Source organism: Ochotona princeps, chromosome 26 (genome assembly GCF_030435755.1).
Source record: "Ochotona princeps isolate mOchPri1 chromosome 26, mOchPri1.hap1, whole genome shotgun sequence".
NCBI lineage: Eukaryota > Metazoa > Chordata > Mammalia > Lagomorpha > Ochotonidae > Ochotona > Ochotona princeps.
Genome location: NC_080857.1, coordinates 19,751,571 through 19,769,668, shown reverse-complemented (window position 1 = coordinate 19,769,668; position 18,098 = coordinate 19,751,571). Strand labels below are relative to the sequence as shown.

General features: G+C 54.0%; 1 protein-coding gene across 1 annotated transcript; it reads left to right on the top strand.

Moving 5' to 3' along the window:
• The first annotated feature begins 590 nt into the window (after nucleotides 1-590).
• On the top strand, nucleotides 591-13,569 carry DCAF4 (DDB1 and CUL4 associated factor 4). The gene is made up of 12 exons (XM_058655615.1): nucleotides 591-712; nucleotides 991-1,148; nucleotides 1,771-1,853; nucleotides 2,485-2,587; nucleotides 3,947-4,090; nucleotides 5,327-5,376; nucleotides 7,941-8,020; nucleotides 10,225-10,320; nucleotides 10,428-10,525; nucleotides 11,253-11,426; nucleotides 11,671-11,785; nucleotides 13,147-13,569. The coding sequence occupies exons 2-12, from the start codon at nucleotides 1,098-1,100 to the stop codon at nucleotides 13,338-13,340; spliced, it is 1,188 nt and encodes a 395-aa protein (XP_058511598.1). The 5' UTR covers nucleotides 591-712; nucleotides 991-1,097; the 3' UTR covers nucleotides 13,341-13,569.
• The last annotated feature ends 4,529 nt before the right edge of the window (nucleotides 13,570-18,098 follow it).

Sequence of the window (18,098 nt, the reverse complement as noted above, 5' to 3'; positions counted from 1 at the left end):
AAGAAACCACTTTCTTCCCATCACTTCAGCCCTTTGGGGTGTGTGTGAGGGGGCAGCGTGTGCCTGTGGGACGCCTCAGGACCTGGGTACGCCTGTGAGCTCCTTAGTCTCGTCCGATCATCCAGTGTGCAATTTCCACAGAAGCCACGTGCGTCTTTATAAGGCTGGTGTGTTAACTGTGGCACTCTCTCAGAACAACTGAGCGCCTGACCTCCGTGCCTCACGCCCCAGGGTCTCTGCAAGGAGGCTGGGCAGCCAAGGAAAACCTCAGCTCTTTGTTCTTGCGGATCCAGTAAGCAGTGGCACTCCCCTGGCCTTGTAACTTCTGTTGAGCTGACAAAAGAGCTCAACTGGTAAACTTCTTACTGGCAAAGACTTCTGGAAAATTCCCAAAGAGCTTAGAAAATGCTGAAGTGAAGGAGTGAGAAGAGAGAATAACTCTGATGGTCATCTGCTACACAAGGAGCACAGGAGAGACTCAAGACCGCCTCCACTTTGGGGTCTGCAGTGGGATCATGCACCCCACAGGAACACAGGTGGGGGCCTGCAGAACTGTTTGAAAGGCCCCCAGCCTCTAGCACCCATCCCCGCCAAGTGACCCTCCTTTGTGTTAGCAGACCTCACACGGAGGCTCCAGAGAGCCAGGATCCTGGCCCCAGCAATGCTGAGTCCCCATCCACCTCGTCCACCTGTGCAGGGAGTTCCGTGCCAGGTAAGGCTGCGAGGTGCCTGGGGGAAGGGCTGACCCTCATCTCTGCCTTCTGTCTCCTTGTGGCAGCTTCTTAGCCAGGGCTGGGACACACTTTCATGGTCTGATGGGAATTCTGGGAACAAGTGGAAGGAAACTGTGATCCCGAGACACGTGGTCTCCACTGGGACTGAACTGGGTCCAGGAGAGAGGGGGGCAGAGGCAGGCCCCGGGCTCCTTCCCGGGTGGATCAGCCCACGGTGGCATCATCCGTTGGCTGATTCACTGTTTTCTCTCTAAAGAGCTGCCGGGGTTTTACTTTGATCCTGAGAAGAACCGCTACTTCCGCCTGCTGCCCGGAAATAACAACTGCAACCCCCTCACGTTGGAGGGCATCCGCTTGAAGGAAATGGAGAAGAAACGGCTGCTGCTGCTAAAGGAAGAGGAAAAACAGGAAAAGGTGGGCTCTGCACCCGGGACAGTGCCACCCACAGCCAACAAGAGGTGCCACGTGAACACCCCAGTGTGCTGCGCGTGGGCACTCGAGGGTGGGTAGCCCCAAAGCCTCCCTGGCAGGAAGGTGACGGAGAGGGAAAGAACAGGCCCGAAGACCCCCGCCCCCACCTCCACCCTTTTCTCCTGTATTCTCAATGTCAGTGCCCCGCTACCTTGTCCTTCCCCATAGAACCCTTGGAGGCAGCCTGGCATAATTCTAGTAACTGCCTTCTCTTAGATGTGGATGCCAGGCTACCATGTGGGTGGGCAGTAAAGGGGGATTTCTGGGGGTGGCTGTCACTGTGGGTGAAGTGAAAGCACCAAACAACCCTGGGGGGGTCCCGTCCGACTGCTGTGCTCCCCCACATGGGGGCATCACCCCCCTCGGCTGTGCCTATCCTATATGTGCTCAGGCTGGCCTTCCATCTGCCAACGAAACTTATAGAACACGCATTCCGGTTTGGGTGCGAGGAATTTCTGTCAGTCCAGGAGAAGGTTACCTTCGTTGTACCCTGTGCAGTTGAAACGTCTCCATTAACTCTATAACCTAAAAGCATCCTGATTGAGTTGTTTTTCTTTAATCTTAGAAAGCAGCCAGAAAGCGGTTTAATGCGTCTTCCTTCCTCCAAAAACGCCAGCTGGGTTTTTTCAATGGCACCAGTTACTGCCGGTAAGACGGTGCCTTGTTATGTTTTCTTCATGCACACATGCTCTTTCCTGTCTTCCTCCCTCATCTGGGATTGCTCTTGGACAGCCCCCTTAGAGAAGGGACTGTGCGTCATCTGCACAGTTGGGGGTGTCAGGGGGCAGTCTACCTGCATTTCAACCTGGCCTGAGAACTAGTGGGAGAGAGGGGCGGGGTTCAGACAGAAACTGCAGTGCTGACTGCGTGTGCGCCAGTAGTCATCTGCACAGCTCCAGGGCGCTGAACTGGACTAGATCAGAGTAGTTGCGATGTAATTCTAAATAAAACCCAGCGCAAGAACTGCTAGTTCTCGGTTCCTAAAGACTGGGGCCCAGAGTGACAGCTCACAGTAAAGCTTGAAGGTGGATTCTGTGTGGTGGTCTGCTGCCTCTCACCCAGAAGTGAGGTGGCTTCCTGAGGCACAGCTGGTCCCATCAGTGGGGGCTAGTGCCCCCTGGCCAGCAGGGCAGGCCCCCCAGGATTTCCTTCTTGCGGGATACCCTGCTGGACTCCACTGCTGGGAAGTTCAGTGGTGAGATGGTGTTGGGGTGGCAAAGGGCGGAGGCTCCGGCGTCGTCCTGCTGGGCATCCGGCTGAGGCCCGTTTCTCTCTGCAGTTTGGCGCATGAGCTGCGGCTGAGCTGCATGCAGAGGAAGAAGGTCCAGATCCAGAGCTCAGACCCCTCCGCTCTGGCGAGTGACCGATTTAACCTCATCCTGGTGAGTGGGAGGGTACTGTGTGGATGCCAGAGTGTAGCCACTACCCCCGGTGCCTCGTGGCTCAGTGCAAAAGCCAGTGGCAGTAGAAGCTGTGAAGCCAGTTTTTAGTTGTGATTTTAACCCATGGGAATGTCACATGTTGGGGTCAAGCCCACCCCCACTTGTCACACACTGAGTAAGAACAGTAAGAACCAGTACAAAAGAACTTCTTGGTTGTGTTGTGTGTACAGCTGAAAAGGTGCCCAAGGGCCAAGGGACTTCTCACCCTGACCTGGGGCAGGCTGGCGAGCCTGAAGCTCCATTGTGCCCCCAGTGGTAGCAGAGTCTGACCCCCTTGCCTTCTGGCCCCCACCCCTCCCTGGTGGCAGGGTCCTGCCCATCAGCATACCCCTTCACATCATTTGCAAGGAGTGCAAAATCAGCGTAGGGTTACACGTGGGCTGCAAGAGAACAGGGGCCGGGGAACCAAAAGGTCGGCTACAAATGAAGGGAACCACGGATATGTAGCTTTTGCTTTGAAATAACTATTAGCCACTTTTTAAAATATATTTACTTGAGAGAGCTGGCACACTCATCTGCTGTTTTACTCCCCAAATGCCTGTGCTGGTCAAGGCTGGGCCAGGCCGATGCCAAAAGCTGGGGACGTCAGCCCAGGTCTCCCCTGTGGGTGGCGGGCACCCAACCACTTGGGCTATTATGTTTATATTAGCATCACTGACCTGCCTCCCAGGGGGTGTGTTAACAGGAAGCTGGGCCGGAAAGCCATCTCTGGACATCCAGCCCATACTCTTTGGTGTGTGACGTGGGTATCTTAAATGCTAAGGCCAAATGCCCATCCCCAAGTTATTGCTAAATTGAAAAAAAAATCTTAAAAATGGTCTCCACCCTATTGTTGTTTTCTCTGTTGTACTTCCTAGGCAGTGTCCTGTATCTATTGCTAGTAATCTTACTGCCTGTGTAGCAGGAAGAGAATTCTGTGTCCCAGCAATTATAACTGGCGTTCTCACTGCTGCTATGTCACTCGCACCAGGGACACATGCCATGTTCCTCCGGGCCAACTTGAGACTCTCCCAAACCCAGGTCTGAGGGAGGGGTCGCTGAGAACTCACACCTGTTGGCCACACCCCCTCTATCTTGTCCTCATTCCCGCTCCTGAAGTGATGGGTCCGAGACAAGGGCTCAAGGATGGTGGCTGTGCCAAGGAGGAGCTAGTCAGCTCATCTTCACTCTTTTCTTATGCCTGGAATTTCTCATCTGGGGAAAATACAGAGTGTAGGGGCTGGGAGAGAGGAGCAGGTAGTCTCTGGAACCTGCCTGGGTCACCCCAGAAGGTCACTTTTGGCCTGCTTCCCCCACCAGGCGGATACCAGTAGCAGCCGGCTCTTCACGGTTAATGATGTCAGAGTCGGAGGCTCCAAGTACGGGATTATGAGCCTGCACGGTCTGAAGCCACTCACGCCACAGGTGCACATGCATGAAAACCTCTACTTCACCAACCGTAAGGTGCGTCGCCCTCGTCTGTGGCCTCGAGCCCACTGAACCTTTCCATCCAGGGGCACTGCACTGGCTGGCTAAATTCAAAAGGAAAAAAGGAACCCTGTCATGAGAGCGGGGCACCATTACTTTCATGCTCCCAAGGGACATCTGGATTTTTACTTCCTGAGAGCCCATGACAGGATGCAGGCCCTGGGGCTTTCATGTTTTGGAAGACACGATTGGTGGAGCTGGTCGGGCTGGGCTCGGGGCAGTGCTGCTTTAGCCAGTAAACAGGACCTCTCCCTCCAGGAGGTTCAGGAGCTGCTCCGGAAGGACCCCTGTTGTGGCCCAGGTTCCTGGGCTGCAGTGACCGTGGCCTGAGGGAGGGCCCACTGGCTGTGCACCTGGACGTGACTGAGCCAGTCTGTGGCCAGTGCAGCCCTGTAGCAGTGGCCAGAGCTTGCCATCTGCGGGAACAGCTGAAAGAAGCTGTACGCTTCAGTTCTCGTAGGACGCGAGTCATGCAGAAGACCCAGACTCACTTCTCTCTTTTCGTCTCAGATCTGCCCGTCTAAGCTAGTTTCACTTTCCTAGAGTGAGAGCTAATGTGCATATTTTATTATTTGTTTATGAAGATTCCCCAGAGACCAGGGAAATGAAATGAGAGGAAGCCAGCCACACATGCTGAGGGTGGTTACTGGTTATAGATTGGATAAGCAGGCATCTCACTGAGTGGCCTGACAGCTCCAAGGCACAAGTGTTGACCCTGGCGGGGCTGGCTGTGGAAGTACAACACCTGGGACTGCTCGCGCAGTGTGCCTCTGTGCACCCCGAGGGATCTCCCTGCTGAGATAAGGGGTTCACAGGAGGATGGACTCTGCAGTTGAAGTCTCCTCATGGTCAGGACACTTTAGTCTCTGGGCAGAGCTCAGGCATGTCTATGTGTACCCATCATAAGGCATTATCTTTTCTCCCAGATTGAGAGAGATGGATGCCAAGTGAGTTATTTCTGAGTGAAGGGAGGCTCAGTGCACCTGCTGCCAGCTTCCTCCCTGTCACTGGAGAGGATGCAGCTGGGCCCGGGGACATACCAGATCCCTCAGTGTGGGCACCTCATGGTGACCTCTCACTGCCCCACCTAGGGCCATGTCATACCTGTTAGCAGGGCAGTGAGATCGCATCTAAGTTAGTGTGTATCTCTCCCAGGCTGTTCCCTAGGCACTTTGCTGTTTCTCTCCATCCAGTCCTGTGTTTCCTTACCAGGTGAACTCCGTGTGCTGGGCCTCGCTGAATCATCTGGATTCCCACATTCTGTATCCTTTGGCACTCAGAGATGGATGGGGGGCAGCTGTGCCCTCATTGGGCCTGAGCACCCTCCCACTGCAAGATGGCTTTTTGCTGGCAGGAGACTAGACCGCTCCACACTGTGTTTTGCCCTGCAGAAGAAAGTGGAGCAGGAGCAAAACGCAGCACAGAGAGGCAGTCGAGGCTCTTTGATGGCTGACACTAAAGCTTCCAAGTGCCACACACTCTTCTGGAACACCACGGTGTTACGTGGTAGAGACAGGTTTGGGCCTTAGGCAGTGTGGCTCCCGAGCTTGGTCTTCCACTGTGCCTGTGGCCTCCAGTCCTGGGACTATGGACATGCCCAGCAGCCAAGCCTGAGAGTTGGTGCTCTAGAAGAGAGGGGAGACAGAAAGGAACAGCGCAGCCATGGAAGGAGCCCTGAATCCTGCTAGGACCCAGGTGGGAAACATGGCTCTGCGGGTCCCAGTGCCCAGGCTGCCTGGCAGCCGTCGCTTTTCTGAGAGGCCTCCTCAGCTCGTTCTGGCCTCTATCTTACACACAGGCATCGGGGGAATTTACCAGGAGCACAGTAGTGTAGTATCATGGGGTCTGGACTCTTCTGGAACTATGCGTAAGAGGCAGGGCACACTTGATACTCCACAGGATTTATTTGATCTTTAGCTAAAGCCATATGTTCGTGGTTCTTGTCCTTGGTTCATTCCCATAATAAATGAGTTCAGGAAATGGCATACTTTCATTGTACTTAACACTGACCTCACACATGGTCACGGTCATGGGTTAACTGTGTGTAGGCACTTAGCACAGTTTCTAGTACGTTGTCAGTCCTAACAAATGACAGTTCTGAGAATGGAACCATTTGTTTCACAGCCCTGCACTTCAGAGGATTTCAAACTTTTAAGTACACTGGTGATCTGATAGTGCATTTTATTGAAGTGGGCTTGTGTTTGGCCTAACTGTGATCCACACAGTGCCTGGGTTCGATGCGTGGCCCTGGCTCCTGACTCTGGCATCCTGCTAATGCAGACCCTGGAAGACAGTGGGATGACTCAAGTAATTGGGTTTCCTGGCACCCCCATGGGATACCTGGATGGAGTTCCCAACTCCTGGCTTCAGCCTGGCCTGACCCTACCTATGGCCAGCATTTAGTGACAAGAGAAGTCTAAGGATGGGGCTCTGAGAGGGTGGCAGGTTGGAACTGAAGAGCCAGGGACCTAGCGCTACCTCAGGTGGGCTGCACAGCCACAGAGCAGGACCAGAACCTGAACCTGAAATCCGAAAACCAGGAGAATGTCAGGCCTGAATTCAGCGGGTTGAAGAGTGAAAGAGGTAAGGAAGTAGGCTGAGCAGGGCTGCTCTGGAGAGAAGCAGTGCTGATGAGGGTGGCGGGGATCGTCACCTCTGCCTCCCAGGGCGGTCCTCGGCAGGAAGCTGGGACAGGAAGCAGAACCTGGAGGTGAACCCAGACACTCTGATAGGGATGGGGTGTTGAAAGCTGCAGATTAACCTCTGTGTCGAAGGCCTGCCTCTCTAATATCATTTTATAACCCTTCCAGAGAGCAAACATTTGGGACTGGCATTGTGGCACAGAAGATGAAGCTGCCACCAGTAGCACTGGCATCCATGTGGGCAGCAGAGGATGACCCAAGTGCTTGGGGCCGTGCCACTCTCCTGAGAGACCAGGATAAAGCTCCTGGCTTCGGCCTGAAACAGCCCCAGCTGTTTTAGCCATCTGGGGAGTGAATGAATAGATAAAAGATTCTCTCTAACTCTGCCTTTCAAAAAAAAATCAAGAAGAGATAAATAAAATGTAAAGGGCTGATCGTTGGCGAGGGTGGAAGTCGGGAGAAGTACTGGTGTAAGGAAATGAATGTGCTCTCGTTGCCATTGAGGGGGTCAGTTCCTGGGCCTTGTAGGTCTGCTCTTACTGCAGGAACCTGACTAGAAGAGAACAGTCATATTTAGGGTCAGGATAGATTATTTGTGGAGCATTCCATCCATGTATGTTGTGTTTACATGAGGCTTTTGCCACGGGTTAAACAGCTCACGCCCGTGGCAGTATGGCACGGGGACAGGGAGCTGCTCATCCTGGTGGCAGAGCAACAAGGTAGCACGCGCCAAGTGCTGTCGGCCAACAGTTGGGGACCTCGTGTTGCTTGTAGAAGGCTGTCCTCTGGTGGCAAGGAGGGACCAAGGGACACATGTGTCAGCACGGGAGAGAGAAGTGCCTAGAAAGTGAGGGAAGACTCTATGCTGCTTTTGCCTGCATTTAAAAACAAGCAAGGTGTGTTGTGTTGCTGATGGGCAAGAAGCTCGGGACAGGGCCCTAGAGACCTTGCCCCACTTTGAGAACAGCAGTTCTCTGCACAAATGGGAAGGGGGACTAGGACAGGGAAGGCCAGGGAGCTTTTAGCACTCTCAGGATATCTTGCAGCACTTGCAGGATGCATGCAAGCGAGTCACAGCTGGGTCTGTCCCCTCTGTGGCTTTGCCATTGCTCGGACTGTCCCACTGCCTCCTCCCCTGCCTCAGGAGAGCCTCACATCTGACTGTCCTTAACAGCTTTGTCCAGGTTGTGCCTCATGGGACTCGCAGAGACCCCAGGCTGTGCCACTCTGCTGCCTGCATCCCTGTTTGTCAGCAGTCACCCAGGTACATGGCCCTCGGCTCCGGCAGCAGCCCCTGCTCTGTGCCAGGGTTCTGTCCTTTGCGTTCCGACTGGGGGAGCCTGGTGCAAGAGCACAGGGCAGGGCTGCTGGATGAGAATGGGGAGGGTTCCCAGAGCAGGAAAGGGTTTCTGCCCCTCCTCTACCCAGCCACAGCATGGCTGAAATGTGCACACGGGTGTGTGTGTATTTGTGTCTGGTTGCCTACACGAATCCTTCAGAAAGCCTCCATTACATTTCTGCGGTCTGTGGGCACTGTAGGGGACTTAGACGCTGTCCATCTAAAGGCAGTCTGACTACTTCTTGGCACTGTTTTGGATGTGAAGTTCCTAGCCTATTGGACCCGGGATCCATAAGATGAAGGAGGGCAGGTCTAGGTGGACCTACCCCCACCACCGCCTCCAGGCTTGAACAGATTGGCTGCCTCTGAGGCTGCGAACCCTGAGCCCAAGGCCTGACACACCGTCGCCCCAGCAAGCCACTGAAGCAGGAGCATGCTCTTAACCATGCTTCACAGATGAGGCCACTGGGGCAAAACCAGGCTCGGAACGTGCCTCACAAAAACCACTTTTAGTGTTAGAAGTCTGGAGAGCAGTTTCCTGTGAGGAGGACCTGGGGACAGAGCAGTTGGGAAAGGGGCATGAGGGAGCTTCAGGTGCGCTGGTTCAGCCTGGGCAGTGGGAACCTGGCTCAAGTAACCAACCTTGCGTTACCTCCCTGAACTCTGACCCAACAGTATATACCCTTTACCAATGTTCATTGACTGGCAGGCCCCAAAACCACTGAGGGGTGATGCGACGGTGTTCAGTAGCAGCAAGAACCACTGGAGACAGGCTGGTCAAGCATGTCCATTTATTGTAATGCAAACACAAACTTACATAGACTAAGAAAAGGGGAAGGCAGAAGGGCATCTCCCGACAATCCTCCCACCCAACAATGGCACTGTAATTGGCTAGAAGACGTATCTATCTCTCTGGACCCTCCAATCATGTCACAGGTCACATACAACACTCATGGCTGGCAGGTAGGCTGTGGGTCACGTATACCAAGTAGGCTAGCAGGTAACGTGGACCGCACCTGACTTCTCAGAGTTGCTTATCAAGGAAGTCCCAGCACAGCTCATCTAAGGACAGAAGACAGACTGGGGTGCAGCCCACTTTCCTCACCTGTATGACCAGTGATGAGGCCAGTTTGAAGTCTTGGTGAGCCAAGTCTGTTGTTGGGGAGGGTTCTTCTAGGACACATTGTGTCACGTACCTATGACCTCCCACATAGGCCAAGCAAGCAGAGATCAGCAGCCATTTCCCACAGTTTTTGAAACTGTCTCCCTTGAAGTGGCACAGTTGGAAGTCGTCTGTGTGGGACACCAACTGCACTAGTGAGCCATGAGGAATGGTAGCAAGAACAGCCACTTCCTTCAGTTGACCATGTGATTTTTAATATATGAAGGCCTTGTATCATGTTCAGATCAGGACAAGTGTGTCTGTCCTCCAGTGTCTGTCATTTTGTGGTGAAGACAATCAGAATCCTTTCTGCTTGTTCTTGGAGCTACACAGTGCATCCTCCCTGTCTACGTGCCCTACTTCTCCTGTCTTACTGCCTTAGCATCCAGTGATCAGCCATTCCCCATCACTCCCCGCAGCCTCCACCCACTCTGCCCCAGCTCCAGGAACCACCTCCATTCTCTGGCTGCCATGAGACCGACTTGTTTGGTTCCCACAGATGGACAACGCCATACGATTCTTGCTTTTCACTGCCTCACTCCTTCTGCCTAACGTACCGACTTAGTGCAAGAATAACCACTTCTGAGCCTGGCACCCCGGCTGAGCTCTCCCTTGCTACCAGAAAACCCAGAAGCAGGCCAGGTTAGAGCGCCTATCCTGGTCTGCTCTCTGTTGCTGTAACTCACAGGGTAAATGGGAGGTCAGGCAGTGGCAGTGGCATCTCTAGTGATGGTATACCATGCCAGAGGGCCCCAGAGTAGGGCCTCCGTTGCCATCCTGGGAGCCCACACTCATGATCCAGTGTAACCTTCATTGCCTCCCACTGAACCCACCTCCAAATACTATCAACAGAAGGCTTTGGTGGAAGTTTGCAGATGTGGGTTCTGAGGGGGCCAGCAGGCCAAGTGGAGCCTCCTGCTGGTTTCCGCCCCCTGGGGATAGCCTGCTGTGTCTTCTCTCATGGCAGGAGACCGACCTGGCATGCTGTGCAGCTTCCGCATCCCCGGTGCGTGGTCCTGTGCCTGGTCTTTGAACATTCAGGCGAACAACTGCTTCAGTACTGGTGAGCCACGGCTGCCTGTCTGGGGCCCTGGGTGAAGGCACGGGGGCTTCAGATCCCACCCAGCAGCTACTCGCCCTCGCCGCACTGGCACAGTCTCTCTCTGCCAGGTTTGTCTCGGCGCGTCCTGTTGACCAACGTGGTGACGGGACACCGGCAGACATACGGGACCAACAGTGACGTCCTGGCGCAACAGTTTGCTCTCCTGGTGGGTTGGCTGAGACAGAAGGTCCTAATTTCCCTGCAGTGGAGAGGTTTGCTGGATTGAGTCAAGGACCCCCATGCAGCATTTAGATCACCCTTTGTCACTGGGGAAAGGGAGCCTGGGACAGCACCAGTGTGTTGCTTTGTGACCCTCTGAGCTGGATGTAAGTTGGCACCTGCAGAAAGGCCTGCCACAGCTGGCTTTAGAACTTCCTGTCTAAATCAACTGGTAACCATTCCTAAGAACATGGATTAGCCAGCAAGGCTGTTTCCACAATGTGTGAACCAAGTACCAAGTCAGAACACTTAATATTTTCCTATACAGTTTCCAAGTTATGCACTTAGATATGCTCAACTCTGAAAGCTTTGTCCTATAGAAAGGGCCATCTTCAAAGCCCGGGGTGGGAACCTTGCTGACCTGCAAGCTTGGGGTCACTCCAGCCATCCCGCCTCCCTCCCTGGCTGGGACACTGGATCACTCCTGTGCCATGCCCTCCGCCCCAGCCTCTAACTCAAGGCAGGCAGCACTTGGCATTTGGCTCTGCAGGATTAGCCCCGGGGCCATGCTGGCTCTTGTTCTCCCGCCTGTCTACAATGACTCCTCTGCCTCCCAAGTTCATTGAGAGCCAACCCTGGTGGCCCCATCTCCACCGCCACCTCTTGAGCTGAGGGCTGGGCCAGGAGAGGGAGTGTTCCAGAGGACCCCGCCTTAGCAGCCCCTCCTTTCACAGACTCCACTGCTGTTTAATGGCTGTCGTTCCGGGGAGATTTTTGCCATTGATCTACGTTGCCCTAGTCAGGGCAGTGGCTGGAAGGCTGCCCGTCTGTTTCATGATTCGGCAGTGACCTCAGTGCGAATCCTCCAGGAAGAACAGTGCCTTATGGCATCGGACATGGCTGGGAAGGTGAGGGGCGCCGACTCCCCACCTCAGGTAGGGCAGGCTGTCTGACCGGGTAACACGTTGGCTGTGCACACGCACGAGCCTGGCTGAAAAGTGGACAGGACGCTGTGAGGGTCCACTTTGCATGGACTCTGAGATGCCTGAAGAAGCCACTGGAGACCAGCTCGCCTTCCCTGCCTTCATCCGGGGACTGCTCCAGTTGACCTGGCGGCCCCTCCCTCACCACCTCTCCTGCTTTTCCCCACAGATCAAGCTGTGGGACCTGCGGTCCGCCAAGTGCCTCCGGGAGTACGAAGGTCACGTGAATGAGTATGCCTACTTGCCCCTGCACGTGCATGAGGAAGAGGAGATCCTGGTGGCAGGTGCTTGGGCAGGGAGGAGTCCATCCCCGCACAGGGAGAAGTTAAACCAAAACCATAGCTGAGTAAAGGGGTGTGCACTGAAGGGGGGAGACAAGGGGAGGTAGAGGCAAGAGTTTGAGCGGCCAGTAGTCAGACAGCCCTCTGCCTGCACTCAGAGGCGGGAGATGCAGTGAAACAAAGCAGCTCAGGCCAGTGTCATCCCCTCCTGCTGTGCTGGGACTGGGGCTCAGCAGCCACAAGGTGCTGCGAAAGGGAATTGGCATGGCCGTAAGGATGCTGATAGCTGCACCTCTGACACCATTCATGTGGATCAGCGACTTGCCTGCCTGGCAGCAGTGGCTGTTAGCCACCTAGCCCCTTGAAAGGAGCTACTGATTACAGTACACCATTTCTGAACTCCTTTCATATTCTAGAAAGTGCTTACGCCGTAAGTAGCGACTCTTGGTCTTTACAGACAATTTACTCTCCTCTGCACTGAGCACCCTTTTCAGTCTCTCTCGACCCACATCATGCACCTGCACAGTTCCCATGTGCTGGGTAACAGGAGAATGAAGCCTTGCTGAGAGGCAGCCTGAGGTCCACCCAGCCTGGTGGCCTCTGAGGTCTCAGAGGCACCGTGTGCCTTGGCTCCACAGTGACTAAGGCCCAGCCCCTCCCGCTGCTGCCGCTGCAATTCCCTGGCTGCTGGGTCACATAGCTGAGCTGCCGTGACCCAGGTTGTTGTTGTGTTGCACTGCTCAAATCTTGGGCCCTACAGAGGCCAATGCAGTGGTGCAGCAGTCTAATCTCCACCTTGTGCTGACATCCGATGTGGGCACCGGTTCTTTTTCCAGCTGCTCCACTTCCCATCCAGCTGTTTATGGCCTGGGAAGGCAGTGGAGGACGGCCCAAGTGCTTGAGCCCCTGCATCCACTTGAGAGACCCAGAAGAGGCTCCTAGCTCTGGCTGTTGTGGCCACTCACAGTGGACCAGAGGATGGGAAGACCTTCTCTCTGTGTCTCTGCTTTTCTCCCTGGGGCCCTACAGACCTCAGCTGGTCCCAGTGAGCAGCACCCCTAAACCAGCATGAGCTCTGGGCAGGGGAGGAGGCATCTCTCAGCTTGTCCCCCGGGATAAAATGAGTCGGGACAGCTTCCTGGGTACTATTTCATAAAAAGGCCATCAGTGACCTGTTGTCTAGATTGGGTGGGCCAAGTGCCCATTGAAACAGCCCTGGCCACCAAAAGAGGCAGGACCCTGCCCCCTCAGACCCCCGTGAACCAGAATGCCCGGGGGTGTTGGCCCAAAGGAGTAGGGAGAGGCCCTTGGCGTTATGTGTTGTGTTCCTCTTGCTGACCTGCTGCTTGGGCTTGCCTCTCTAGTGGGCCAGGACTGCTACACACGGATCTGGAGCCTGCACGACGGCCTTCTGCTCAGGACCATCCCCTCTCCACACCCCACGTCCAAAGCCGACATCCCCAGTGTGGCCTTCTCCTCTCGGCTCGGGGGCTCTCGAGGGGCGCCGGGGCTGCTCATGGCCGTGGGACGGGACCTCTACTACTTTTCCTATAGTTAGTGCTGCAGGGCACGGCCTGGAGGAGCATGGACCAACCTGCAGGAACAAAACATGGTTTATTTCCATTTTGGACTGGGACACGCAGGTGGTACTGGCTGCCACAGAGGCTGTGCACAGCTGCCAGGGCATGGTGCCATGTCTTGGGCAAAGGTGGCTCTGCAGTTACTTCCGTTACAGTCTGGGCTCAGGGAGCTGGAAAGTGCTCTTCATAAAAAGTACTTGTATCATTTTTCTGTTGAGTCTTAAAATAGTTCCCCACATCCCCTTTGTTGTTGTTTTCCTAAGAACTAAAGCTTGGCTGGACCTAGCTGAATCAAAGTTCCCTCCTTTCATCAAAAAGCCCCTCGGAGGAGCCTGACAAAATGGCAGGACCATCAGCAAGGCTGGGGTCCCAAGAAGAGGGACAGGCCAGGGGAAGGCACAGCAGTTCTCAGAATGTGCAGAGCAGTCAGAGGCCCAAGCTGCAAATCCTTAGGTTTGTTCTTATCAGCACATCTCCTGGGAGCTGGAAGGACAGAAAGGCCTTTCCAGATGCTGCAAATTGTATTGGTTGCGGGGCTTTCCAGATTAGGCGGCACCGCAGCTCCTGCTATGGTGCTGGTGACAAGACCCGATGTAGAGGAGTCATGGCAACACTTTGTCACCTGGGAGTGGTGGTGTGTTATACCATGTAAGTGTCAAATAGCCTGTTTCTGCTGCCAGTAAACTGGACCAACAGTGCCATGGGCAGGTAGCTCGTGTCAGCTTGCACGGTTGCCATGCTTGGGCTCCTGGAGCTGCCATGGTGTCTGCAGGACAGAGAAGGCTGAGACCAACTTTGGCAGCCCTGCTGGGATGCTTCAGGTCACCTCTCCAGAGCCATGACCACTGACCCCTAGCTGCCAGGTGGCGGGAATGCAGAAAAAAGGGGGACTATTGACTTCCTGGCCCCCTTCCTGCCAGACTGGGTTGGCTGCGGCACTGTCTCCAGGGATGCAGCTCCTGATCACCCCTCCCTGCTCCCAGCCCCAGGACTCCCCACCTGCTGCTTTGAATAGTTCACCTGCTTCCTGCCACATCAAGAACAAGACTAACAGTATCCAGTACATGATCTGACGGGTGGACTATGTGTAAGGTTTTCCGTGTCACGCTCTATAAGGAACTTTCGCCAATGCTATTCACATTTGAGCCTTACAGCAACCCATGAGGGAAGTGGGATCATTTGTAGGGCTATGATTGGATTCTTATGCAGATAAGCCAGGGCCCAGAGACTTGCTAGAGCTTGTTAAGGGTGGGGTGAGGACTTTGAAGATGGGGTTCTGTATCCCAAGTCCCTCCCACCCCTGCCAGGGCCATGGGGCACCTATAGGTGGCTGGGTGCCATTGTTACTTGGCACTGGCTATGAGCACCTTAACGAGTGCTTCCACATGTAGTTACTGAGGTCTGTGCCCCAGTCCCAGAAGTTCCTAGGAAGTCCCCCTACCATGAAGAGGGAAGGTGGTCTCCTTGCTGCAGCCCCTTTTAGATCAAGTCTGGTGACGTGCTACTGCACAAGGCACAACCCAGCACAGTGCATGCTGACAGCAGCATGTCCCCAGGCTTTGATCCCAGCAAGTCCTAAGTGAGCACAGTAGGACGTGCTGCTCATTCCTTACAGTCTGGCCCTTCAGGCATGATTATGCCATGACTGGGGAGGGGGGCTCAGAACACACGGGTAGTTATCTATCCCTCAAGGGAATACTGGAGGGCTGCTAACAGCTGCAGCACACTGAAACACTGATTCTCTGGTCAGCCTTGCCACTGCAAACACTGGTTCTGGGTAAAGTTGGCCAAGGAGTTCAAGCATTTTGGTCCTTTGGCTTCTTCGATCTATTGGTGTCAAAAGCCAGAGTGCCTTACACAGACACATGTTCACTAGCAGGTTTGTTAGGGACTGAGTGGCGCCTAGCACAGTGTTCGCGTGCTCATGACCTCCTAGCACAACCAATGGTTATCAAACATGTACACGAAGTGACCCATGACTGACGTTCCATAACTCTGGGACTCTGCCAGCCTGGCATGCTTTCAACAGCACAGTCTGGAAGTGTCCCCCAACAAGAATCCCTGGATGTGGCCGAGTCCCTCCTGGTCTAGGTGTTAATAAAACCATCTCCAAAGCAGTTACAGGCTTAATCTAGTTTCTGCCACTTATAATCTAGTTCTCCACTTAGAAGCAGCTGCTGGCCCATCCACAAAGTCTGTCCCTGAGGACTTTTTCCAAAAAAGCCCTTGGTGCGCCCCAGAATCAGGTGAGTTCCCTCCTTGTGTCCACGTCAAGTGTACCACTGTCCCTCTGCTGCTCTGAAGACACACATAATGATGAACTGTGGGGTCTTCCCAGGTTGGATCTTGTTTGGGCCTTGGCTTACAAGGCACCACTGGCAAATGGTTTGCCTAGAACTGGATGCAACAATATCAAATTTTTTCCAAGGCTATCTTTTTTTTCCAACTCATTAATATAATTTTAAAAGCAGAGTGACTGGGAGTTTTCATTCACTCCCTAAATACCCCTAATAGCCATGGCAGGGCTAGACCAAGGGCAGGAGCCAGGAACTCCATCTGGTGCCCACAGGTGTGGCAGGCACCGCCTCCCAATGCATCAGCAGGAGGCCAGAGTGGAAGCAAGGACAGCTCCATCCCAGCACCCTGGTATGACTCACAGGTGTTTCAGGCAGTGGGACACCACCTTTGCTGTGATGTCACAGTTGGGATACAGCAGGTTAAACTGGCACCTGCAACACTGGCAGCCCATGTTCCAGTCCGCTTTTGAAAAGAGAGCTGCTATCTACTGCCTTAGTCAGCAGCACACCTTGCTAAGCCGGGAGCTTGAAACTCCATTCTGGTCACATACATGGGTGGGAGGGATTCCAGCCGGCACTGCAGTATGAGATGCTGACATCAAAAGCAGCAGTTTTCGAGGGAGGAGTCTGTCCATCCAAGCCTTACTGCTAAGATCTGTTACAATGTCTACCTCGGGTACAGCTCAAGAGAAAGCTCAGATTTTGTATCCCGAAACCAGAATCAGTCACCACCCACTCGAAAGATGGAATTCTGGAATCCAACATGAAAATATGGCTGCCTGCAAAATTACCATTACATCAGATTTCTCTCTGAGCAATTAGAAGTTTGGCTCGCACGTTACAGAAGGGCAGAGTTAACCTTCAAAAGTGGTATTGTGGGCGGTTGTTACAAGAATGTGAAAGAACTACCTCGCCTGTGAGAGGAAGGCTACCCGCAGGCGACAGTGCTGGAGGTAGGCACAGGCTCCAGGAGGAAGGCTACCCGCAGGCGACAGTGCTGGAGGTAGGCACAGGCTCCAGGAGGAAGGCTACCCGCAGGCGACAGTGCTGGAGGTAGGCACAGGCTCCAGGAGGAAGGCTACCCGCAGGCGACAGTGCTGGAGGTAGGCACAGGCTCCAGGAGGAAGGCTACCCGCAGGCGACAGTGCTGGAGGTAGGCACAGGCTCCAGGAGGAAGGCTACCCGCAGGCGACAGTGCTGGAGGTAGGCACAGGCTCCAGGCATGCTGGAGGCCAACACCACCCACCCCTTCCCAGGGAGAGCTCCCACGTCACATGTAAGACTGCTAGCACTGAACCTGGCAGTGCAATACAGCTAGGCACTGGTTCCACCATCACCAATCCCTAAGGAATTCTGAGGGGTTTAGACTGCCATTCTCCCACAAGCTGCCAATTCCAGGGTACAGTCGGCCATCAAACCTTGTCCTAGACCAAGGTTCCCATTTTACCTGAAAGATATCTGAAATTCTCTGCTTTGATTCCCCAAATGCTCTCAATAGCTAGGGATGGGCCAACCTGCATCCAGAAGCCTGGGACTCCCCTGTAATCTGTCACGTGGGTAACAGAAGCACAAGACCTTGAGCTTGGATACACATTAGGAAGAAGCTGAGCAGAACACACAGGACCGGGTCCAGGGTTAAGGGTCTTGTGGGTTCTGCACTTGCTGCACATTGCCCCTCTCCATCCCCTCATTCTTTGTGGCTGCTGGCACTCTGGGCTTGGTCTGGTCCCTTCTTTCCCTTCAGCTTTCTTTGCTGCTTCCAACCATTCAGTCTCGCCCCTATCTTTGCATAAGTGGGCTGAAACAAGGTATGTCAAGGATAAGAGGGGTTGGTCCTCTTGATCTTGGTGGTGGGTTCATCAGGCAGGGGCACCTCTGAGCACATGGGATTGGCTCTAACCCAGCACTGGCCTAGGCTAAAGTTGAACTTCACAGGAAGCATGTGGAAAAATCCCCCACATGCCTTTCCAAAGAACCAGCCACAATTTAAACTAATGAGCGCCAAGGCAGAAAGCAGCTGAATAGAGGCCAACAAGAAGAGTTTGGCAAAACCTATGAAAGCAATAAACACATCTTGATTGGGGGGAGCAACACAGACAGTGCTAGGAACTTTTAAAAATTTATTTTTATCAGAAAGGTAGATTAACAGATCTTCCATCCGCTTTTTCACTCCCAAAGTGGCCACAACAGCTGTAGCTGAGGCAATCCGAATCCAGGAGCCTCCCTAGGCTCTCCCACGCAGCTGCAGGGTCCCAAAGACTTTGGGCCAGGGCACAAGCAGGGAGCTGAAACGGAAATGGAGCAGCTGGGACACGAACCAGCAACCATATGGGATCCCAGTACATGTCAGGCAAGGACTTCAGCAACTAGGCTACGTACTGGGCCCAGTAGGAACTTCTAATAGTCAATGAGCTTAAAAGACTTGCTGAGGGCAGCCAT

Coding starts and splice junctions, on each gene's coding strand:
- DCAF4 (XM_058655615.1), top strand. CDS start 1,098: ATGGAGAAGAAACGGCTGCTGCTGCTAAAGGAAGAGGAAAAACAGGAA. Junction 1,149..1,770: donor AAGAGGAAAAACAGGAAAAG/GTGGGCTCTGCA, acceptor CTTTAATCTTAG/AAAGCAGCCAGAAAGCGGTT. Junction 2,588..3,946: donor ACCGATTTAACCTCATCCTG/GTGAGTGGGAGG, acceptor TTCCCCCACCAG/GCGGATACCAGTAGCAGCCG.